This window comes from Haemaphysalis longicornis, unplaced genomic scaffold (assembly GCF_048455015.1).
Source record: "Haemaphysalis longicornis isolate Haplotype H1 unplaced genomic scaffold, Haemaphysalis longicornis Haplotype H1 scaffold_7, whole genome shotgun sequence".
Taxonomy (NCBI): Eukaryota; Metazoa; Arthropoda; class Arachnida; order Ixodida; family Ixodidae; genus Haemaphysalis; species Haemaphysalis longicornis.
This window is the reverse complement of record NW_027526422.1, coordinates 50,623,989-50,648,905: the sequence shown is the minus strand read 5'-3', so window position 1 is coordinate 50,648,905 and position 24,917 is coordinate 50,623,989. Positions and strand designations below refer to the sequence as shown.

Sequence of the window (24,917 nt, the reverse complement as noted above, 5' to 3'; positions counted from 1 at the left end):
CACTCGTGCTCCACTTCTCTCCCCCTTTTTGCCGCTATTTGGCCCCCTCTCCTTACCTTTATAGAACAATGCCGGCCTTTCCCGACGTGACCCACACTGTAAAAAAAAATGGCCAATTTTACGGAGAAAGCTGCTGGTAAAATGTTGCCGGACACAATTCCGTTATTTAGACAACGGAAAGAATTTTAAGAACGGACATTCCGTAGTACGGAAAGGCCGTAACAAAACACACTCCGTTTTAAAAAGCACGTCTTTCCGTAATTGACAGAACCTTGACTCCGTAATATAATGGGCCCACCGTATTTGGTAGTACAGCAAGACCGTAATAAAACAAGCACTCCGTTTCAGGAAACCTGCCTCCCCGTAATTGATAGAACCGTCACTCCGTAATATAATGGACCCGCCGTATTTGGTGGTACAGCACGACCGTAATAAAACAAACACTCCGTTTCAGAAAACCTGCCTCCCCGTAATTGATACAACCTCCACTCCGTAATGTAACAGACCCACCGTGCTGCCCACTATGGCTAGACCGTAATATTACTGGCATTCCGTAGTGCAAAACTAATCTCTCCGTAATATTGATAGATTGGCAATGAGTTTTATTTTTTCAATATGTAGTTCTTGGCATATGCAATAATGAATACAGCTGGTAGTTGTCGAAATGTTTATTTTGGGTGAAATTTACAATATCTATGCAATGTCAAGATTCTGCTGTGTAAGAAATCCAAGAACACCAAGCACTTCTTAGGTGTTGCGAAGGCAGGAGCATTAATAGAGAGTTTTAGCTGTCATGTTGTTGGAGTCTTTCCAAACTTGCTCAAGGTTAGCTGTCATGTTGTTGGAGTCTTTCCAAAGTTGCTCATGGCAGCCTAAAAAGAAGAAAACAAGATATTAAAGCCCCAGGCATCACTTATTTGAGTCGTGAACACCTGGGAATTCAAAAATATGTGCGAAGGTATGCAGCACTATTTCTCAGAGCCTAACACGTACGAAGTCCACTAATTTTTTCGCAGTTGTAAAGGTGTAATTAGCACATCGCATTTAAATCTAGAATGTGTAGGCCATGTCCGAAGTTAGTGCTGCCAATTTACACAAACTTAAGAAAAAAGCTCATTCCAAAGACAGGTTCTACAAGTTCTCCCTCACACCAATCTCCTTGTCAACTGCTGAATCTGCCTATGACAAATGACTGACAAGTCCACAGGGCCTAATTTTGTGGGCTACCAGCGCATTTATCTGTTGAACGTGTGTGTGAACATAGTCAATACTAACCATGAAGGTCAAGGTCAAGATCAACCTTTTGAAGGTCAAGATCAACATTCGAACATCAACACTTTGAAGGCTGGGGTGGCGTGGAAACACACTGCAGTGTGCCATCCTTTGTAGTTGACACAGCAACCATGAGTGGCGCCTAATGATTCAACTGACCTGGATAGTCTACACTCGTTACAGTGGATCCGGCAACAACGAACTTCCAGTTACAACAGACCATTTGAGTTTGTTTGGTGCCCATGCATTTTAAGTGGAGTTCACTTCGCTCATAATGGACCAGGCTACATAGCACACTGTCGGTTACAACAGACTACATTTTTGGGCAAAAAATAGCAGACTTTCAAGGTGCCAGCCCCAATATGCCTTTTGTTAGTTTATTTCAGTGAAAAAACTGTCTAGCAACAATGTCGGCATAGAACTGTCTAACAACAATGCCGGCATAGAATGGGTCGTGGGTGCAGCCAGGCCAAGCCAGTGTCGGAGGACTTTTTTCGTGCAACCAGCGGCAGGGTAGTCCCTTTCACTGTTGGAATAACTACGCATTATTAACGCTGTCGAACATGGCAAAAAGCAGGCCGACATCGCCATAAGTACGGGCCTGTCCAAGCAGATGGCCTGCTTTTCCATCAAGAACAAGGATGCTACCGAAAAACATGACTCCGGTTAGGTTGAAGAACAGTGGCGCAAAGTGGTGCACACAGAGGTTAAACATACCCTCGTCAGTTAAACCCCATAATGCATTAATCAATTCCCAGGGGTGAGACAACTGAATCACATTTGGGAGCAGTTTTTGAAGCAGCGAAATCTCAATTTTGCAGCAGAAGAACCTTGATTTGGACCAGAAGCACAACATTTATTATGTCACCTTAGGAGCCGAAAAAAAAAATCAAATTTTTGGGAAATTAGGGGGGGGGGGAGCAGTGCACTTTCCAATCGGTTCTGAACGTACATAAAACTGAAACCACCTTTCAACAAAGTTTTTTTGTAATAGAGTATCACAAGGTACGAACTGCACTACCTTTTTACAAACCATTTTTAAATTCTATGCATAGATAGCCTGGAGTTCCGTTGAAAATATCGAATTGAAAAACTAAGCAAGCGTAAGGCATTTTTATTATCGTGGGAATGCTGAAATTATTATTTTTAAGTGCGAATGCACTTTATAAGCGACCCCAAACCATCCACCGCCGGCGTCGGCGGCGGCGGCGGCGTCGGCGTCCGCAGTGCTCCTCCATATTTAAAAAAGAAACAGCATCCGGCGCCAGGTTTCGATCCGAGGACTTTGCGGCCGCAGCGCGACGCTCTACCGACCAAGCCACGGACACGGCGCTGATATCAGTGTTAGTGACGCGCCTTATATCTTTAACGCATTCAAACTACGTCGTCAGCGGCGTGCGTTGGCGACTCAGAGGCGTTATAGCGGCTTGATAACTGCGTGGTGTACACGTGATACTACAAACCCGATGGAAGAGATGGAAGAGAAGGCGGCGAGGCGGTGGGCTGCGGGGGCCGAGCGCAAGCGCCGCAAGCGGGCCGACAACCGTGCATTCGCACTTTCACATTCTCCCCCTCGGGGAAATGCGGGAGAATTTTCGTAATCTCAGACTCGGCTCTCTGCACAAGTGTAGAGCCACGGCAAAAGTTTCACAAAGCGAGGTGACCGACGTCGCACCCCACCAGCTGTTGAATAGAGAGGTGTCGGTTTGGCGTAGTGGCCATGGGTGCAGCCGGACCAGGCCTCCGTCGGTACCGTGAGGCTCCGTGCAGGAGGCTGGTGCGAAACATTTCAATCCCCAAGGTGCACGTTCACAACGATCGTAATTTGAGTAACGTTGGTATGTTTAGCCACCTGACTTTTTGCATTAAATTTCACTTCAGATAGATGAACCATTATTACTAGCGCGCAATAATAGCCCCTCCTGCTATCGGACACTGCTTGAACATTTTCTAGAGAATCTTTGCGCTACAAAAAATTTGAAATGAGCAAAACTCCTTGTATTGCTTGTGGGGCATGCTGAGAACATATCTGCAGATGTGGCTCAGACGGGATACACAGCTTAAAGGGACAGACAACCGATTTTTGTCGAGTATATATTCTCTATCCCAAATGAAAGGGCATCACTTAGAGCACCTTGACGAGAAACGGTTGTGCTAATAACGGCGCAGAACTTCTTAAATCGAAATTTTTAGATCTACGAGCCGTATGTGTCCCTCCCAAAAATAATTCTGGCAACCACGACATAGGGTAGCTCGGCAACATACTTTTGTCTGTATGCGAGATGAAAAACGCTATTTAAAAACTTGTCCCCAGCTAAAAAAGTTTGAATCGCAGGCTTTCCTGTTCCTTTATGTCTGTTTTTAATGCAACGGTCTCTTTTGCACGAATGCGCCATCTGTTGGGATAGACGATAGGTAGAATTTGGCTTCACATTGTAAGGGTGGGAAGTTCGATTCTCCCTGGGCGCAACATTTTTTTTTTTTAAAGCTGCCATTGCCCTATTTGGAAACTGAAATCAAATATTTTGGCAGAACGAACGCCCCTGACTCAGGCAGAATCGTCAAAGCTCCTTCACTAGGTCTGTTTACTGAACGCTTCCGTTGATTCTGGGCATGGTGGTTCAAGCCACACTGAGAGCACCCCAGTGACGATGGGCGGCATGTTTAGAAATACATATACAATTTAACCTTGTACAAATACTTGTATTGAAAGGTTTTCAATACTTCAATAAACGTTTCAGCAGTTACAGTAGCTGCTAGGTTTGCAGGTCACGTGACAGGGACACATATCATATTGTAGTGTCAAGTTTCGACACTACGAACCGCCACCCTTCCCATTTCAGGAAGTTTGCTGCCAAATTAAAAGTATTTCCCCCAATTTGTTTAGAAATTGCTTGTGGTTACTGGGCAATATAAAACGCTGGCTTTCATATGAGCTAGACAACATATACGCGACACAAATCAGTTGTCTGTCCCTTTAAGCATGGTGCCCAGGCAGCACTACAAATGAGTGTCCCAAAATGACCTAATGTGCAGGTTTTCTACTTACCACTTCAGAGGATCATTCGGAGGGCCTGCGCTAGCTTCATAACCTTTACATTCACGCTGGTTCGTGACTTGCGCTTTCCGTCACATTTGGTGCCGCTCAGAGGATTTATGTTGAAAAGTTGTCTGTAAGATAAACAAGTGAACAATTTTTATTTCAGCCCTATTCCTATGAATTGCAATGATTCTGAATGCAAAAAAAAAAAATGGGCAGGTCGTGTCCTTCTGTGCCTGTAGCATTTAAGAGCTAACATTACAAATACGCTTTTGAAAGCGTCATGGTTTAAACAAAAGTAGCATGCCCAATCTGCTTTTCGTGGATTGGTCATACTCCCCATTCTAGTAAAGAGCAAACACAAAACCATCACCTTGTAGCACATGCTATACAGGCGCATACCCCTTTTAACCACAAATATTTGACAAGTGAAATAATGCTTGCAGCATTATTTCACAAATCAATTTTTATAATAGAGGGGTACGTTTGTAGTGAGGTGGGTGGCTGCGTGGGGCTGAGACATAAATCTGGTTTGTATACCGAGTTCATAGCTGTTGAGGAGTTGAGTTGAGCTGCATGCGTATTTCATACTAATGCTTTTAAATGCGCCTTGTTCTTTGAGCAGAAAAGTAAACCTTGTCCTTCTCGACAGCTATGACCTCAGTATACAAACCAGATTATGTCTCAGCCCCACGCAGGCCACCCACCTCACTACAAACGTACCGCTCTTTATTACAATTTATTTGTGCCCTTCATTCGCTGACGTCCCAAAACACAATTCAGCGGGAGAATCAAAATGTTGGCTTAAATTGTTTAATTTCTCAGTGAACAAATCCTTGTTTGCTGCTGGACAAGTGCCAGGGGTACTATAAAACTCCCTCAAATAAAACAAACTCGTATTTTGTCTTCATGGCCCTTTTAACACCTTCCAACACCCTGACCAGACTGCTCCGGTCTGACTGCACACAACTGTCTCCACTTTGCTGCTTCTGGGTGAGCCTCTGACCCTTGAACCAACGCCGCCTGTATAAACATTGCCTAACGCGTCGCGTGCTTTTCAATGGGCAGGGTAGGGACGCTTAGTTCAGGCACTAATCCACTATGTGGCACGCGCTGGCGGACATCCCGTTTTATGTCACTGCTCGCGAGTCGCGAACACTGCCCCCACTTCTACGACGTGTGTCTGTCAGCTTGCATGTTGGGTTTCAAAAGCCATTTCGCTCACATGTTAGCTGCGATATGGCGCTAATTCTGGGCCGCACTGGGGATCTCGTTCAACGCGTCGCTCGCTTCATACTTGCTGTATTTTTCCAAAGATAACTGACAAAGGCGGAACTGAAGTAGTGTAAGAACATATTAATTTTTGGGTGGACAAATAGCGAGCAGAAAAACGATATTTTCCGAGGGTACAGCCAATATTTTACTGATATTTTTCTCTCAGGAGGATGTAGGCAAGAAAAATTGCATACACATTTTTTATTCAGGCACTCACTTTTACCATTACTTTCCAAGAATATCACATGCTTGTAAATTTCAGAAGGTTATAGAAAACAAAACGATAAGCAGCTGAGGGCCCGGTCACACTGTCTGGGCACTTCTACAGTACAGTCCTCAATTTTAAAACTGCGTACTGATGCGGAGTGCGAACAGCGGTGACAAAACAACGCCAAAATGCAGAGGGGAGAGAGCGGGGATGCCCCACTCAGAAAATTTCGGGGCCGGTGATCCACGTAGGTAAGCGCGCAAAGCCGGCACCAGCCTGCGGCAGTACAAGTGATTTTGCGCCCGTGGCGCGGTTTTATCAGCAACAGACCAAGACAGACAGTCATGGTGAAAAACAACAAAGCGTAGGAGCGCTGCCTGAGGAACGCTAAACAAACAGCCAACTATTTTGCACAGTTTCCGAGTAGCGGCGCTGGCCGACGGACATGAAAGCACGCAGGAAGGCTACGGAGTGGGAAAGGGTAGGAGAGAGCAGCAGGAGAGTGGCTGTTTGGCCATTTTTCGCTCACGCGTTATGCAATGAATCAATGATTATACAGGCGGCGTTTGCTTGAACACTTAGTGGGTGGTGGCACCAACTCTACCCTAGACTCCGCCACCCACCTTTCCACAAAGCTTCGGGAGAGAGCCTTGGCCAGCTCACCCCTCGAAGATCAGGTACGCTTAATTGGAAGGGGTGTCGATGCAGCCCGAGCTAAAGGCATCCTGGAATGAGGACACCTGTCTAAAGAGTAGGTTAAGCATGATCAAACTCACCTCTGAATGAATTCCAGTGTTGTGGCTACGCTTCCTGGGTACACCATGTTGAATACATAGTAGAGAAGAAATTCCACGCACATCGCTTCCGTGAAGTCCATACCTTCTCCGAACAGCTCTATCTGCTCACACACTACGAAGCATTTCTTCTTAAAGATGCCTCCTGCAATAGTTCATCAGGATATTTATGAGCACAAATGTAAAACAGTATTAGTTTGGTTATTTGATGTTCGAGAAATATTTGCAAGATTCACTAAAGCCATTGTCCGCAATATTGCTATAATATTCAGTGAAGCAGTGGTTTATGCCAAAAATAAGATATCTTCAGAGGTCCCTTATTTCCTACAATAAAATACTAAACTTGGCAAAGTCTCACTAATAAGGGTCGCAACCGGCATAAGCCATTTAATGCTACTATGGGGCAGAGGGTTTTTGTAGTGCACTTGACACTTCACTATACGAAGTCGACCTAGAATGCCAAAACCCACAAAATTGAGGAGCACTACAACATTTCATGGAAACAAGTACATTGAAAAACCTGTTATTGTGCAGTTCATATTAAACCAAGCTGTTATTATGCCTCTTATAGCTTGCATTACCTATAACTGCAATAGCTAGGAGCCTGCAAGTAGACTAAGGAGGACGATGGCACCCACTGCTTTGCTGACTGCTAGTGGCTGACGGGTGGCATCCAGATATATGCCACCTTCAAACAACCACTACCCTAGCAATGAGGTTTACAATACCCGTGTCAACTAAGCGGTGTCCATGTCTGAATGGTCACCACTGCTTAAAGTGGTGTTGAAAAAAAAAAAAAAACATGCCATTGGGCAAATTGGTAGACACATAAATATGATGACAACGTGAAAAGTTGACAAAGACTTCGCAAAGACGCACAAAGTACTGGCTCTCACTTGTTTGTTGTAAAGATGAAACACGTTCATATATATGGCAATATTACGGCGGTGCCCAGGTTGTACAACCCTTAATGCCAACCATTTAATGCAATCTGCCCTATCCTTCGCCACTATTATAAGAGTACTGACATAAAATTTAAAAGCTGAGCCACTATCTTGAATTCTGCAACCAGACGTTTACATGTTAGTGCAGCTTCCAGTAAAGCAAAAAGCTGCACCCAGAGCTCCTTGATATACAGTATAATCTCGATAAATGGAAATCGCTTAAACGGACTTGCCGCTTCAACGGAACAGTAGCCTGTAAGTTGGTTGGTTTCGTGTTCAGATAACATAAAAAAACTCGGCAATCAGAACTAAGATTTCCGCGTCAACGTGTAAACGGAACTAGAAATGGAACTTCTTGTGAAACCCATTGGCATGAGAGTCAGCTTTTTAAGATTCGTTGTTTCATTTCTCGCCTTAAATCTCTCTCCCCCCCCCCCCCCCCACCCTTTTTTTAGTGTTTGTTTCTTCTCTTTTCTGTAAAGCTGTTGGAGGCGTTCCAAAGAACAAATAGTTGCTTGTTTGCACTTACCCATTTGCGTTGTGTGTTTCTTTGTCTCCATCCTTGTATCGTAAGCCTAAGCAGCGCATTAATCTAACCCAAGCGTGATATGAACAACTAGCCCAGAGAAGTGCTTTAATCAGTTTGAAAGCATTGATGGTGGTTGTCGAAAGATATTGTGTGATAAACTGCAACACCGTCTGCGACGAGATGTGCACGGGAAGATATGCAACATGGTAGATGATAAAAATAGATTTAAAGGCCAACTGCACTCAAAATTTCGACTTCTTGAAAACCCTATTTCCGTATAGTCTGCTTAAAAAGAAAGCAACATGCAAAATACAACAGCTGAAATACGCACGTGGACGCCGCAAGCGGCCAGCAAAAATCGGTGATTTTGAAACCGAAACCGAGGAGAACGCGGCCATTGCAGTGACGTTGCAGCCGTCCAGCGAGCGGCCGGACGGTCACCAGTTCGGGAGAGTGTCTGCGCGCAAGCTCTACGCGCGCACGGGGCAGCAGAGCTCGACCGGTTCTCCCGCTGCGTGGCTGGCCAGAGGAAAAAGCCACCGTCGGCTGGAACGTCACAGGCGCGTCATGGCTGTTTACGCGATCCGCCGGCAGGTGCAGAGTGGTCTGCGGCGGAGCCTTTTTAAACGCTTCTGACTGATTAACGAGGCGTTTCACGGGGCTACCACTTGTGCCTCCGCTTATTTGGGGGTACTTACTACGCATTAAAAACAAATTTGGCCGAGGTGAAATTTGAGTGCAGTTGGCCTTTAAAACGTAGAGGACCAAGCACACTGCCTTGGACGACACCAAATTAATGGGGGCAAAATAAGTAGAGGTATTAGCAGACGTTAACTTGAAGGGGCATTAAATAGGCTTCCAAAGGTAGTGGTTTCAAATACAAAATTGCTAGACAACATGTTCACGACAACGTATACCAAATATAATACCTCTGCGTAAAGCGAATGCTGCACAAAAGTGCAAGAAAGGTCTTCGCTTCTTTCCTTGTTTACCTGTCAATCCTTGTCGCCATTCTCACACACTCTGATGTAACTTTGCGACTCTGACGCAACCTTCATGGCAAAGCCGGTGCTGAACACTACAGCGTTGCTTTTGGCGGGTTTCCTAAAATCTGCAGTTAATCAGCGTTCCCAGCTGCGGTGGAAATGCGGGTGCATGGTTCGGCGGTTCCGTCGAACGCCACTACAGCACAGCTATCTTTGGAAAAACAAATGTCGATCATCGCCATCCGTTACACGAGCTTAGCTGAGTTTGTGGATATAGTGCATTGTTTGCAAAGTATGAATAACACCGAAAAACACGGAGAGTCTCTGCAGGTGGAATCGCCGCTACAAGTGTGAGCGTGGCAAGCATCTGCCTGCACGGTCGACAAGGACCCCGCTGTGCAGTGTATACGCGATATGGCATGAACCGCAGCAGTTAAAACTTGTCCCTGCCCGCCAGAGGGGGACTATTGCTGGAAATCAGTTTACAAATGCATGAAAGGGGGAAATAGTGCAGTGAAAGATTGCGCTGGTAATCGTCATCAGCTCAGCTTCGTAAAGTGGTGACTGAATAACTGCGGCGATGCTAAGCCTTTTCTGCGCAAGTTAGAGGGACCTGCTCGCTGCAACAGCGCCAGCTGCAAGAAATGCTAGCGAACCGCCAATCGTAGGTGGAAATCTTCAATTACAGTCACCAGCGAACATGTTGTGTTTGGGACCCCCCTATCTGGCTGTCAAACACTCATTTCCCCCATTCTACAACTGACTTACCGACGCAACCACGGCAGTGCGAGCGGCCCGCCTGCTTACTGCCCCACTCAGCTCAGCGCAGCCAGCAGTGGGCAGAGCATACACGTCGCCTGCTAAAAAAGAAAAGCGTGACAAGCAGAGTCAATGGCTGTGTGTACCTCGAAACTGTAAGGTCTCTAAGTGGTCTTGTGCATGTCAGTGATGTCATAGTATTCACACCGATTAAGAGGTGCGAGGACAGGGTGAAAGCTCCAGGCCTTATTGCCAACCCTTTTTATTGAACAATAACTTAGCTAATACTTAACACTTTTAAACCATTTTTTGCGGGATGCTGTTCCTTCAGCGCACAGCACGTAAAATCGCTACATTTGGAACCCTGTTTAGGGCCCCTTTAATTCAACAAGGAAGCAAATCCGTGATCCAAATGAGGACATTACGGTGAAGTCTGAGAAGTAGTCTGCGGTGTGTAATGCGATCAAATGCCTTAGAAAAATTGAGATAAACTGCAGGAGTGTGTAAACCTGCGTCAATGGATGAATGTAGACCCTGAAGAATCCCAGAAAGTTGCGTTTTACGAGAGTAACCCTTGTGAGTTACTCTTAACCCCATGCTGATATTCAAATATGATGATGTAATTTTATAAGTACTTAGTGACTTGAGAGAGAATGAAATGTTCCACAACCTTGCATATGGTGCTTGTTAGGAAAATTGGCCTGTAGTTTAATGGTGAAGCACGGTACCCAGATGGAAAGGTTTGTACTACCTCGGCTATCCACCCATCACTGAGAATAGCGCCTGTCGAGAGACTGAAAATAGCGCCATCAGAATTCTACAGTGTGGATTGTACTTTTCAGTACACTGTAAATAATACCAGTAGGATCTGAAGTAGGTGGAATTTTAAGCTTACCTAAAATAGAAAGTAGTTCCACGTCAGTTTGTATGGTTAGTTCTTCAAGCCTTATAGAAAGATTTTATGATGATGATGGTGTTTAGGTTTTAATGGCGCAAGGCAAACTAAGGGCAAAGAGCGCCAAACAAAAGTCGTGTTATGAGAGCGACATGAAAGTAAAAGTAAAACATTTCAGTAAAAATAAACAAAGTAAGACACAACATAATTAAGATGACTGGTGTAAAGGGCCAGGTTGTCAAGATGCATGATAAGAAATGAGATGTAAAAATTTTACGTCGGTAAGAAACTCGAAAACACGTTTGAGTGAAAACATGGGCTTGTCTCCTAAGAAGAAGTGGAATATGTCGTGTGTATAGTTGTTGGAAGTGTTTGCATTGTGTTATGTCAAGTGCCTTGCATTGAATGAGTATGTGGATTACGGATAGGCCCTCTCCACACCCGCTGCATATGTATAGAAACATTTTAAAAGGATTGCCTGGCTTGATTCCATGCGAATGAACCCTTTAAAACAAAGTTCGGTTTCTCTTCCTGCGCCTCCAGATTCTCTTGAATATCCCCACTAACCAATAACATGCTTAAAATGCACAGCACTGCTTCACGAAAATGTTTCCAATAACCAGAGGCTAGAACACTGCTAACAGGTATACATCATGACAATGGAAGTTTGCACAACGTGCAATAACTAACCTGCAAGTACATAATCGATGGGTGCGCTGAATGGCAGCAGTGCCTGGGGCCGAGGAAATGACGTGCGTTTGAAGGGGTGTGCCGAGTGACTTGGTGCCAGGTGACAGACAAAGGAATGGCTTTTCCTGGTGGCGAAGCATACAGAGCACCAAGGGAAGGCCGGCCGCAGCTTAGGTCCAGCAGGTGGTTGGCCAGGGGAGGCCCTGGCAAAGCCTTGGGAACTGGACTGACAGGCAGCCGACCCAGGACAGCCAGCAGCAGCACCTGAAGGTACACGATCTGTGAGTGCACAGACAGTAGTTGAAATACAAGAGAAGGCCACGCAAAGATCAAATGCTTACATCAAAAGGATTTGTAATCGCTTAAGGACATTCACCATCAAGGCAATAATAAGAACATTCCAGCAACATCCAAAGTGAAATTTAGGTCACATTAACGATGTGTTTATTAGACACGCCAGTAATGCGATTGGGGTATTCATGATATATCCAAAGCTTACCGCTACGCTAATTTGCATTGAACGCATGCTAGCAGCTTATCTGGGTCCATAGCTTTCAATAGGGACTAGTGTGTGCTTGTTGAGGATCCTCTATTGCATTGCCTAGCTTGTCTTTGCAAGTTCGATTCTCCAATATAAATCGAGTTGAGAGTGCGGGCCTACAGTTTCCTTGTTAGTCTCTGTATGGTCTTCAATTTCGGGATATTAGGATGTTGACACCTTGCTTAACTTTCATCACTAATTTACAACAATGCAGATGCCTCTGATATCGAGCCCCACAGTTCCCGCGAGCTGCTCCTACGGAATCAAGTGCCCGCTTTTTCGCATGTACACTACTTCCAGGGCATCTCCTGTCCACGTTACTTCATCGTATACCGCAGGCATTCACGAATGTGTACTGATCACAGCGTTGTGCCGCTCACGCGAAATTTCGACGGGATCTGCAGTCGCGAAGGCAGATTTTGGTAGACACATAACGCAAAAACGCATAGGTGTTAAAGAACCTCGCGTGATGTGATCATGTCAAATAATTAGCAGCCCTCTACTACAGCGCGAGCGTCGTAGTTAAGGTCCAGCTTACGCGTAATTTGATGCTGACTGCCGCGGAAACCGTGGACAGGTAAATCCAGGTCGCCCAGAAAGTACGCAAGTCCCCTAGGATTTAAGAGAAAATGAGATGGGGGTTTAGTGAACCGCTGACCCATAAACACCAGAACCCGTTCCAAACAAGTACAGATTTATAAAACATGCCTACTTACCCTAGCAGGAACGATGTTTCCTACGTAAAATCCTTCTTCACTGTCGTCTTCACTTTGCGAACACCAATACACTTTGTTCGGAAGCAATGCCATCCACTTTTGACGCGCAGTCTTCTGAGGCGGGCGGCGATTATCGTTCTTCCAGTGCCCATGTTTTCAACACATGCGTAGGTTGGAAGGACTGACATCGCGCAATAAAACTTCTATAAGTTTGATTTCAGCTGGAAATCTGCAGATAAAACTGATGCAAACAGCACAGCACAAACGCGGGATCCTCACAAACACACACACAATGTGAGACATAGTTGCCAGGCTGCAATAGCAGCACCTCTCAGTTTGACGAAAGTCGTGTTAGTACGAGAATATTGGCAATAATCTTTTCGTTTCTGAAAGCTATAACAAGTTTATATCTTCAAATTGAGGTTTTCATACGCAGAAGTACATAGTAATGAAAAACTCTGACACATTTACATTGATGTTTAAGTAGTTTCGATAGTTTTGACGGCCTTTATTCCGGTCAATTCTCAGCGGTTTCTTTTCCTTTTTTAGAGAAAGAGACGGAACAAATCGCCAACGTTGACGTGATTGGAAGCAGGAAACAAGCGCTTTCCCTTGTAAAAAAAAAAGCTATTAAATTCCTCACGGACAAAAAAAAAAAAATCTTCGCCGAAATTCGAACTTGGGACTATCATAACGCTAGACGAGTATTCTACCACTGCACTATCCTAGCAAGAGGTTTTGGTGGGCTAAGAATATAGTATAATTACCAAAGTGTCAATGGATATTGTTTGTGTCTTGTTTTGACCGTAGTTTAGACATTTCGGCAGTTATAGCGCTTGCTTCTCTCGCACCGATCTTGCTGACAAGGCCAACTACGCTAGTGTTACAAGCGATATAGCCAAAGCTCCCTTATTTGACCCAACAAAGCTATCTCAGATCATTCCCGATCTCTTCCATGCAAGCGAGGGTAGCCACGAATGAAGTGAAATACGCCGCTAGTTTGGTAACGCTTGTTTGTCACGCACCGATCTTGCTGACAAGCCACATCACGCTAATACGACAATTAATGACAGCAAACCTGTTGTGTAAAACGACTGCTGACAGCAGCGAAAACCTCTGAAGTAAGAGTACGTGGGCATAGCTCAAGGCGCAACATGAGAAAGCAACCGAAGCGACGAACGACGCGAAAACCGTGATGGGTACAGCAAACAGGTACAGTGTGCGGTAGCGACGAGCGAAAAGAATATTACAGGCCGCTCCCAGCGGCCCGTGTGAAAATAGAAGATAGAATCCCTGCCTACACGCCCTAAAATACATCTGCACAGCCGATTGAGTTTGTCGCTAAAGAAAAGCAACCAAGGCTGCAGCAATAAACTGTGCTTGCCTTGGTGTGAGCCAAAGCATGTCTTGACATCGTTGTTTGGTAGGGCGTCTGACTGTTACTTAAAAAAGGAAAAATACAGTGTGGACAGGCAGCTAGGGCACAAATGTGTACGTCTAGCGTCTGTCGATCATGCACTGTTTTGGAGGATACGGCGCAACGTGCTGTTATACAGAAACAAATACTTCAGTGAACAGTTTGGCTGTACATGGTACGTTTCACTGAAAAAAAAAAAATGCTGAAGCCCCAGCTTGTTATGTGCTTTTATGGATTAAGCATGTCCCATCAGCAGCTGTTTTCAAATACTCTAATTCCTATTGGAGCATTGTAAAGTTTAAACAGGGATTTCTTCAATGCCCCCTCCCCACTCAAAATCCCCCCATCACCCCATGAGGAGAATTTGGACAATCCCCCAAAAGCGAAATTCTGGATGAACCCTTGTTTGTGCTCAACTTGTGCATCTTCCAGTAAGATCCTTACAAACATTCCCTGAAGGAACAAGGGGTGTCAATTTCACTGAAAATGATAAATGGTGCTTTTTAGTTTTGGTCGGTTGTCAACATATAACGTCCTCAATAAGCACGCACCGGGGTTGCCCCCAAAACCGGTGCAACGCACAGTGCCAGGTGACAATGTGCACCCGGCATGGAGCGTTGATCGAGGACAAACTGAGCAATTCTACCCAAGCACCATCTCTTAAGCTAAGAAAGCAACGCATAAAAATGTTCACAAGTGGCAATACAGCAGCATAATGTGACACAGCGCTACTAGAAAGTGATATTTATTGAAGGGCAATGATTATGTGTACATTAAACCCATATCCGTCACACATGCGCAACAATGCACTTTCACCGCTTCAACTAAACAGCTACATACAAGCTGATTCTCATCTTCGTTAAAGCCATGATACGAGTGCCTGTTTCTGTCCACCCTTCCGCTTGATGGTCTAGGCACCGCAGTGACTGTTCATGAAAATTCAATCGAACGAAGCGGATGCAAATCTCCAACTGGCTGGCAATTCATGCAGCCTTCTTTGCAGTACACGAAGTTCATGTCTTCATTTACAATCTCTGGCCATTGTTGCCTCCGTGCGGAGCCCGTCGCAAGCTATGCCAATAAACTTTTTACTTTTACTCCATCATTGCCCAATGATTTCGTAAGTCATCCTTGTCAGCAACAACATACAGCTCTGTCCACCTTCACACAAGTGCACCGATGCGGCATCACCACCGTCGCTGCAGCAGACGGTGGAGGAAGCCGCTTCTCCAGCATTGTTTGCAATGTATCTTGTGATTGCACCCCGGAGCCCCCTCGACTCCCTCAGTGTGTGGCGGGGCAGCCAAAAACTGCCCCGCGACGGTGTGGCCCGGTTTATGGACGACAGATGGTGCACACCGGCGCAGTTGATCAAGGATGAAGAGGCGCACCGGTGCGCCCCGGTGTGACTGGTGCAGTTTATCGAAGATGCTATTAGTAGAAATCACTGTGTTTTTACGTGTCATATTTAAATGTCACCTAATAATGCTGTCAGTTCACTTTACAACAGGGTTGAAGAGCTGTGTGTTTAGATCGCCCAGTCCAATTTAGGGTTATTGAATGGTTGGCTGAACACAGTCGACCAAATAGTCCGAGTACCAGTTCAACCCTTGGGCAGACATAAAAACGCCTGCTGGTGTGTATGTAGGGGGGATATAGGTAACAGATTGAAGAAGCAGAGGGAGAGGGCATGAATCAAAACCTAACACACACACAATATTGACTGAGAAACAAAAAGATGTCAAAAGCACCGAAATTTTGAAGCAAGGCTAACACGGTGGTCAGTAAGCACAGCAACACTCTCAAAATCGTATTGATCCATGATCATATTGATCCAACACTTGATCGTATTGAACCATGACCCATGATGTATCTTTTTGTATCTTTTGCATCTGATGTATCTTTTTTTTGTTCTTGCTGATTTACAGCTGTGTGCAGTATTATATTCTTGCCCCTCCTGCTGAGGCCCTTAAATGGGCCTGCAGTATTCTGTGAATAAGTAAATAAATAAATAAATAAAAGAGATTGTACACAGAAATTACTTTCAAGAGATACGACAGAAAAAAAGAGGTGTGGGGACTCTACGGCGCCATTCACCAGAAATCTGTATGCAGTTGTCAACGGGTACAGCAATACTGCAAAAGAGAACGTGACTAAGAAACACATCCACCTTTCTGTCTAGCCATGCACACCACCGGGTTGACAAACGCTCTGTGCGAACAAAACTATGAAAATGACTATGACTAAGAGATGCAACAGGAAAAAAATAGAATGGGGGGGGGGGGGGGGGGTTGTACCGTGCCATTTACAAGCAGGCTTCGATCTGAGGACTTTGCGGCCGCAGCGCGACGCTCTGCCGACGAAGCCACGGACGCGACGCTGATATCATTGTTAGTAACGCGCCTTATATCTTTAAAGCATTCAAACTACGTCGTCAGCGGCGTGCGTTGGCGACTCAGCGGCGTTATAGCGGCTTCATAACTGCGTGGTGTACACGTGATACTACAAAACCGATGGAAGAGATGGAAGAGAAGGCGGCGAGGCGGTGGGCTGCGGGGGCCGAGCGCAAGCGCCGCAAGCGGGCCGACAACCGTGCATTCGCACTTTCACATTCTCCCCCTCGGGGAAATGCGGGGGAATTTTATTGGACTGCACCACCGAACGCTACCATTGCGCCGAACAATCTGCATACATGGATGCCCACCCTGCCTTACAGCTGCCTTACAGATTTTCTGGCTGATGAAGTGCGATTTCTTAAATAGCGCTTCCGCAGTAAGGTTCCGCGAAGCCCCCACAATACTTGATCGCCATCAACTCCGCTGTTTTGAGAAAGCGCTCGCAAAAATGTGTGTGACTGGCTGCGACTGCGATTTCGCACTGCATGAATAGTGCTTGCTGTGCTTTGGTTTTAAGCTTTAGGCTAAATACTTCGGACGATATTGATTCCTTAAGAACTAAATTACCTTCCGTAACTCTGCTTCAGCACCCAAATGACCTTATATTTTCTACAAGTGTGCCGGTCACACACGCATGTGCAGTTTTCAGGTCCGGGGCAGCGACGTCGCCGGAGTGTCGTATACGATACAGCGCTCGTGCTGAGCGGTGTGGGCCTCATGGTCCTCACTAAGTTTATTACACTTTAGAAACTAACGAAACAGAGCCGCATTCATTACGGCACGAATGTTGTCGAGGCGAAGTTTTCGCTTCTCGATCGATTCCCGACGATCGACACGACAATACATTTCTTGCAGTTATTAATAAACTGACCTGTTTCTGTTCCGCATCATACAGAGGAAACGCCCGTATTTTGCAAAGCAGAAAAACATTCCGTTTGACGTGTAACGGAGAGAGCATCCGTATACTGAGGGACGGAGCGCACTTCCGTTAAATTACGGATGTTTTCTTTGTTCGGCATCAAACGGAACACGGCTCTGTTTTATTACGGCCATCTGGTCCGTAATTTGTCCGTAAAATTACGGATTGTTTTTACAGTGCACCGTACTGGTAGTGCATAAAAAACATGTGCGCCCGTCAATGGGCCGCCTGTACTGTTAAATAATACGTAGCCTCCCAGTATGCCATGCCTCGTATAGTCTAAAGCTTTGCTCTTGGGCGAACATTGACCAACTCGTCGTTGAAAGCGACGGTACTCCGGAGTGGTTCTGTTCGAGGTGGCAGTTAAACGTTTATCGCTTCTGCAGTGCTTCGTATTTTCGCTCCTAAGTGGCGCCATAAAATTTAGGTATTTCACGTGAGATTTCAACTTCGCACTTGTAGCACCGTTTAGAACACAGGTACGTGCGTTTTGGGAAGGTTTTAAAAGATGAAAAAGATTTATACGTCTTCGCGATTGAATAAACGTAGTATGAGGGATTACGAATGCTTCCCCTTAATACGTAGCCCTGTTTGAACTAGGTCATACCTTTTGTTAAATATCCGGTTAACTAGAATAGGGACTGTTATTCTTCGTTCTGTAGAGAACTGACTCTGAATTTTATAATTTTTGCGGTTATCATTCCTTCTTTGTTGGTGATTTGTTTTTCCAACTTGGTCTTCGGATCTGCTTTTACTGCAGTAAAGGTATTACTACTGCTACTTCTTCTAAAAGCAAAATCCAGTAAATTATTGCGCCCTGTACTTCCCAGAACACCGACGCGCTTTGCTTTGCGTATTTAGATCCGGCGTTCCAAAGGGATGCGCCATCTTCGTGCCCATTCGTACAAAGAATAAAAAAGGAACGAAATCAGTGGCGGAAATGGGGAACTAGTTTTGTTATTGTTTTTTTGTTTTTCACCGTGCTAATCTTGCCCAACCAGGGGAGCAGCCTCCGAATTTCGACTAGCCCCAGCGAAAAGGGCCAATTAAAGCGTCATTGTCTGTTGATAAAGTGCTATCTTGAGAAATGTTCTCACAGAATCTTGATTACAGGTTTTCAGAGTTGTCTGTGCCTTTTGTGCGAGCGGCTTGCCATTTTATCGTTTTTCACCTTTTCACTCTGGCTGGCCGGGCCCACTTCTTTCATCTACCAAGTTGCGTCCTTCTTGCTTTAAACTATGGAATAGAATAACTCGACTCATGTGGTACGATCTAAAAAAAACGACTGGGACACCCAGAAAACAAACAGAAAACGAACCATTCGGCCACAGACTGAAAAATGTTCACCTTTTTATTGGAGAATTACGTAAGATTATGCTTCCAATGGGCTTCCTGCACCATGGAATGTACGATGGCATCACCGCAAGGGCATCAGTTAGCAGTACTTATACTTGCCGATGACACTTGGCAACGGATATAAAGAAGATGAGCAGTAAAAATAGGGGTCTTTTTTACTTGACTCGAATGGGTTCCCTCGCAGCGGTGAATTACATATCGTGGCTTGAGGCCACTTGTCCCATATCGGCTGGTGCAACTGTTAATTGATTTCGTCGATGGAGCAAGAGCAGAGATTAAAGAAAGACGAAAAGTTGGATAGCTCATTTTGAAACAAATAAACAAACCAATCAACAGAGAAAAATAAGCGCGAGGTTTTATTGCGTTACGTTATTCGCTTGTTTTCTTACTCTCCGCCTGGCATCAGCTCGACCTGACGGTTTAAATAGACAATGATATATCAAACGTTATGTTAGGTCCGCTCCAAGCGATCCAATGGGGGCAAGCAACGCAGGCAGAGGGGAAAAATCACGGCATCCGTTACGTCATACGGTCTAGACCGGAGCACATTTCCAGCCATACATTTCACACAAAACAGCCAGAATTTCGGAATTCGTTGCGTGTAGGTGTAGCTGTATTGCGCTGCGAAGAGGCTAGTTTTGACCGTTGGTGGATGTCAGGAGAGGCCGCGTCCTGTTGAAATCGCCAATGGTAAAATCGCCTGTGCGGCTGGCGCAAATGGTCACTGGACCTGACTGCCCTCGTGGGTCACTTCCATTGCTTCGGTGCGGACTCACTCTTGGTCGGATAGGCCTCTGTTGTCACATCCATTGCTCATGAACTGTTGCGGTGCTGTCAGAGCGAATGGACGGCACCGTCTAGACGGCATGGTACGGTACCATCTGCGCGTACAATCTGCGACGAACTGTGTGCTTTCTGAAATGCTTGTTTTTCAGTGCAGCGACAAATTTTTAACATAAAATTGCAGGTTTTCAAGCAAGAGTAATTCAATTTTCAAACCACCCCTTTATCCACGCCACGTCTGTCAAGACATCCGATGGACTTTTCATGACCAAGCATGGATGATAAACGGGAACACGACACAAAAAGCGATTAGCCTGAGCGCAGTCCAAACGAATGCAAGAACAAAGCGCTATTATTTGCAGTTTTTTATTTAGGCCACATCTCAGTAAGTTAGCCTAATGAAACAACAGCTTAATCTCAGGAGACAAAAAGGGGGTGTCCGTTTTCACGATGGCTTTGTTACGCTGCTTGAATAGTTTGGGAAAGGTGGCTTCATGCTATTTGCATTAAAATGGCGACTGATAATCATCAATGATACAGTCTTAGCTAGATCTCCCCACACCTATATAGTCATCTGAGAAGTCACATGGCATGTAATTTGTTTTGAGATAATTTCGGTACAACACGGGTTAGAGCCGCTGTTTGTAACCATGTTATCCCCATAGAATCTCATCTATGTTGACAGGAGACAACTACGAATTTTTTACAACTACGCGATGAACGAACTAATTATGACAGGTAAAGAAAACTCTGTGTAGGATCAAGTCGTCTTAGTGCCCAATCGCAGTGTAATTTTTTGCCCAAGACATCTACATTAGATTGAGGGAAACCGAACTGCTGAGCCCAAAGTCACGGGTTCTATTGCCAGAAGCGGCGGCCGCTCTTCCGATGGAGGCGAAAAGTGACAACGTCCGTGTGTTCCAGATTTCGGCGCAGGTTAAAGATCCCCAGGTGGTCAAAATTAATGCGGAGACCTCCACTAAGGGGTGTAGCGTCGGCGCGTTGAACGTCATAATTAATGAAATCAATCAATCAATCAATCAATCAATCAATCAATCAATCAATCAATCAATCGAGGGCAACCGAACGTTCGCTGAAAACGTCCGCTGAATTTGTTCAAAAACACTTCATTCTGAGGACGATGTACATTTGTGGGTTTTTAAAAGAAAACGGCATTCAGCCTCGTTGTGCAACAAAAAATCAGGCCAATGTCTGCATGCCCGTGCTTTTAGAGACCGGTAGAAGATGCGGCGTAGAACGCATAAAAATGACGCTTCAGTATTCATTTACAGCCGCCTTAGCAAATAAACTATTCGCACGAAAAGTTTGTTGAAGTTTTAGGACGGTCCTCCTAAAACGAGTGAAAAGAATCGAACGAGAAGACGTGCCGTAAACTCTCTTGCTGTGCACACGAGGCCTTTGACCGCTGCAGCAAAATATGTTGTCGGGCCAGTTGATGCATATCGCTTGAAAAAAAAAAAAAAAAAAAAAGAGCGCTAAAAACACGACACAAAACGCATCTGTGCCGTCATTCTTCGAGTTTGTGTCGTAATTTTAGCGCTCTTTTTTCTCCAGGAATTGTAACCACTTAATGAACTGCGGGAGGATACCGGATCTGGCGCGGCCCAAAGAATCGAATGCCCAAGAAACTATATGATAAGCAACAAAATTATGTAAGTAGTGGCACAGCTGAAGCGCAAGAGTGACACAGCTGAAAAAATACAGTGCATAAGTGCTTCAATGTCATGCTGATCATAAAAAAGAACCCGCAAATGCGTTTGACGACGTCAGTCAGAGAGGCTATCTACCAGTCGAGTTTTCAAAGCAGTGCTATCGACCCGGAGTAATTAAGCGCCTGGGTGATTATTATGGCCGTTCCTTGTTTTGCTAATTCGTGGGTGGTGAATTGGGACAACAACGTTATTGATTCTCAATACTCTAGAATGGTCGAATGTCATAACGAGTGCCCAAAGAAAGTAGGGCGGCAACTAAATAACAAAGATTGTTTGCGTCCATTTCGCACAGAAAATAGATTTTCGCCGTTCTTGGAGCTTATGATGGACACTTTTGCTTCGACGAAATATTCTCATCCATTTCGTCTCTAGAGGCAATGTTCCGCATCATTTCCATAAACTGTTTCAGAAGGATTGTGTCTTTCAGACGGTTTTATTTTTGCAACGTCCCACGCCGTCTCTGTCCAAGGGTAATGAGTTTCTTTGTAACCAACCGCGCTATTTGCGGCAGAGACTATTTTACGAGGCGCCTCGTGTTGTCAGTTCCGCGGCCGTTAATTTAGGGCGAACGCATTGTTCTCAGTCGGCCCATGCACCCATCGTTCGCACTCCTTCGTCAGAACAATGGGAAGAAATGCCGCCGAGTTAAACGCATGTGACTTCGTGATGTCTTCCGTCCCTCGTTGCATCCCCTCCCATACTCGTAGCTTTTTGCGGTACAAAGGGCGTTTTTTTTTAGCGTTGTTTGCAAAGGGTGTATTTTACTTGGCTTTAAATGTATATTCGAGTGGTAATTTGTGCCCTTCACGCAGACACACACAAAAAAACTTCTAATTTAGTTTCACTGCGAAACTGGGAAATAACTGGGTTTTCGAAATCTTAGCATTTAAAGAATTACTTTCAGAGCTATAAAGGGTCATAAAACCTGTTTCATCTTCATACTTTTTTTCTGCCGTGAATATAGCTCAGCTTTCGAAGGCATATCGCCAAATACGTATTGTTCCTCGTACTCGTCTTTAAAACACTTATAACAAAAACCAATAAAAGTGTCGCGAATTTTGTTTGCAAGGCTGCAGATGTTTTTGTCTGTCGAATGTCGAGTACCGTTGCTGTACCTTCACTATCGTTTACAACCTGTTCACGTCTGAGAAAGGCTAAAAAACGAGTGAAGGCGTCGCCGATTCCTTTCAGATTTCAAAAAAATCTAATTCGTTGCCTCCAATCTTCAAAGCGAATTTACGTGTGTTGGAAACTCGCCGAGTGACATTGCGTCGCCAGAGACTGCGCGGACACGTCCGCGGGCAGCATAAATCTCAGGAAGACCGACGCATCCTCTACATCCGCGTGAGTTACGGTCGGCGGATACAGAAAGAACCGGAAGATGTGCCCTGTGCTGTCATATGATAGGAGGACCCGCTTTTATCCAATGCAAGTATCGCATTACCCACTGCGTGTGCTGCGACAGCCACCTATTAGCCTCCAACTTTTGGGATACTTTGTTCTGAATCTGAGCGCTTCCTCTTTTAACGCGTAATGTTTCAGTATGGCGGTTGGTGCCATACAGGATTGTAACAGTATCTGTAATGTATGTCTTCCGGTTAAGCCGACTGCGAGAAGCGCCGCTGATTGTTCCGGACAGATGGAATTCATGAGGTGTAACTATATACATGAGCGGGTACTTTTGGCGACGTGTTACGGGGAAATTCTATAGCATTCCGCGATGTTTTTTTTTTCTGCGCACTGTTTCTAGTTCAGGTTGTTGAATTCGGGATATCGATCCCTCGAATCAGACAAACCGGATCCCTTACCGGTTTTGAGCTTACAGCGAATTTTTGGTGATTGTACATTTGTAGCCGCCCAGGAAAAACTATTGAAATCTCCAACTACGTTTTTCGGCCTGTCTCCGATTTCGTGTTTCTGCTGCATGGTGTTCAGACACAGACAAGAGCCCCTAATGGCAATAGTGACTGGGCCCACGCCCGTGTAAAACAGCTTTGATAAAACAGCGCCGCGACAAAACAGCACTAAACGAAAACATCGCCGTGTCAAAACAGCAGGGTGACAAAGCGGCACGATGTCAAAGAAGCATGCCAGCAAAACAGCCTGGCTTCAAAATGAACAAAAAATGTGTCCAGAAGTGTAAAAGCCCGGGAGGTTTCATCTGACCTAAACTATTTTTGCCAACTTTTTTTTTTTATGTGAGTGTGGGCGTTTGCACGTGCGCGTAGTTACCGTTGGATCTGTAATTTGTAAGCGTGAGGGTAGAGATAGTGAAATAATGATTTCTTAAAGAGTTTACCTCCAACCTTAAAATGAGCTGGCTACTCCAAACTTTGAAGGATTTAAAAGGTACAATGGTCGTCTTAACGAACCGCAAGGTTAGAATGATTAAATCTAAAGAGCGACGGCTGTAAGATCACATGTCCGCTCAGTAAACTACTTGCAATGTAAATGTGTTGGCATGCAGCAGTAACACGTCAATTATCCATCTGTGTATGTGTGCTCATAATGAGCATAACGTTCACGCAGATAATTGAGCGTCATCTGCATTGCTACCACTGCAGATATAGATGATTTTTTTGGTATCGTGGGGATTTCAGAATTGGTGTCAATGCAGGCAACAGTCCATGGAGCAACAAAGTGCTGTGTTGCCATTAAGACACAGGGAGCAGGGCCAAGATATCCCCAAAGATGGTCTCATGAACCTCTGACGCTGAACGCCGTTTAAGGCGGGGAACCAAAGGGTGCGACTCATGCTGCGTAGTCAAGCGGAGGTAATGGCGGAACTCCTGCACTCGCGAAGCATTTTCAGGTGGCTATCTTGCTTGCGCGAGAACCATATTTCCCGACGTCGGCCTGGCCACTCCGAGGCAGAGATGGAGGTTTCTGGTTATCAACGCTTGCAGTCGCTGCTCTCGACGATTCGATAGACCATGAAGAACAGGTATAGAATATGCTACAGCCTGACGGACAACAGCATGCACTCGAAGCATAGAATCGGATAAACAAACCCATCTGGTGCCTGCGAAGTAACGCAAAACGTGGACAACACGTGACGCACTTTCCTGCAAATAATCAATATGTTGACACCATGTGAGCGATGTGTCAATGTGTATACCTAGAAACTTGTGACATTTTCCCCAAGGAATCTACTAACCGCCCATGGTGAGCCGTAATCCACGCAGCTTCTTTCGCGTGAAAGCGAGAACGGCTCATTTTGCTGCAGAGACAACCGTCCCTAGCGCACGTAGAAACTTCCCAATGCTGTAAATGCCAGCTTGGAGGTCAGCTTGAATCGACAAGTAACAAGCACCGCTGCACCAGATGCAAATGTCATCTGCATTGATCGTTACGCGCAGCTACGGGGAAAAAAAGGCTGGCAACTTCGCCATTATATTAAACAATAGTGGAATTAGCACGCTTCCCTGAGGAACTCCTTGTTCCACTGCATGATGTTGGCTCTATCCTTGGCTGGTGCAATATATATATTCTTCTGTTCTTTAATGAGCTATCGATTCACCAAAAAATTTTGCCACAAATTCGCATTTCGACAATGCCTTCAAGAATCCATCGAAGAGTTTTGCCACAACTTCCCATTTTGACAAGGCCTTCAAGAATATGGAAATGACTTGTGTGGAATGCTCAATTAATATCTTAAAAAGCA

At 45.2% G+C, this 24,917-nt stretch overlaps 1 protein-coding gene across 1 annotated transcript; it reads right to left on the bottom strand.

Moving 5' to 3' along the window:
* Nucleotides 1-652: 652 nt before the first annotated feature.
* Nucleotides 653-17,350, bottom strand: LOC144146287 (uncharacterized). Its single transcript, XM_077678247.1, has 6 exons — nt 17,334-17,350; nt 12,472-12,545; nt 11,393-11,671; nt 6,572-6,734; nt 4,322-4,443; nt 653-872 (listed from the first exon to the last, which is right to left on the bottom strand). Exons 1-5 carry the CDS (start codon nt 17,348-17,350, stop codon nt 4,326-4,328), a joined length of 651 nt encoding a protein of 216 aa, XP_077534373.1. The 3' UTR covers nt 653-872; nt 4,322-4,325.
* Nucleotides 17,351-24,917: the final 7,567 nt, after the last annotated feature.

Coding starts and splice junctions, on each gene's coding strand:
- LOC144146287 (XM_077678247.1), bottom strand. Junction 6,735..11,392: donor CATCGATTATGTACTTGCAG/GTTAGTTATTGC, acceptor GAACTATTGCAG/GAGGCATCTTTAAGAAGAAA. Junction 4,444..6,571: donor ACACTGGAATTCATTCAGAG/GTGAGTTTGATC, acceptor TTTATCTTACAG/ACAACTTTTCAACATAAATC.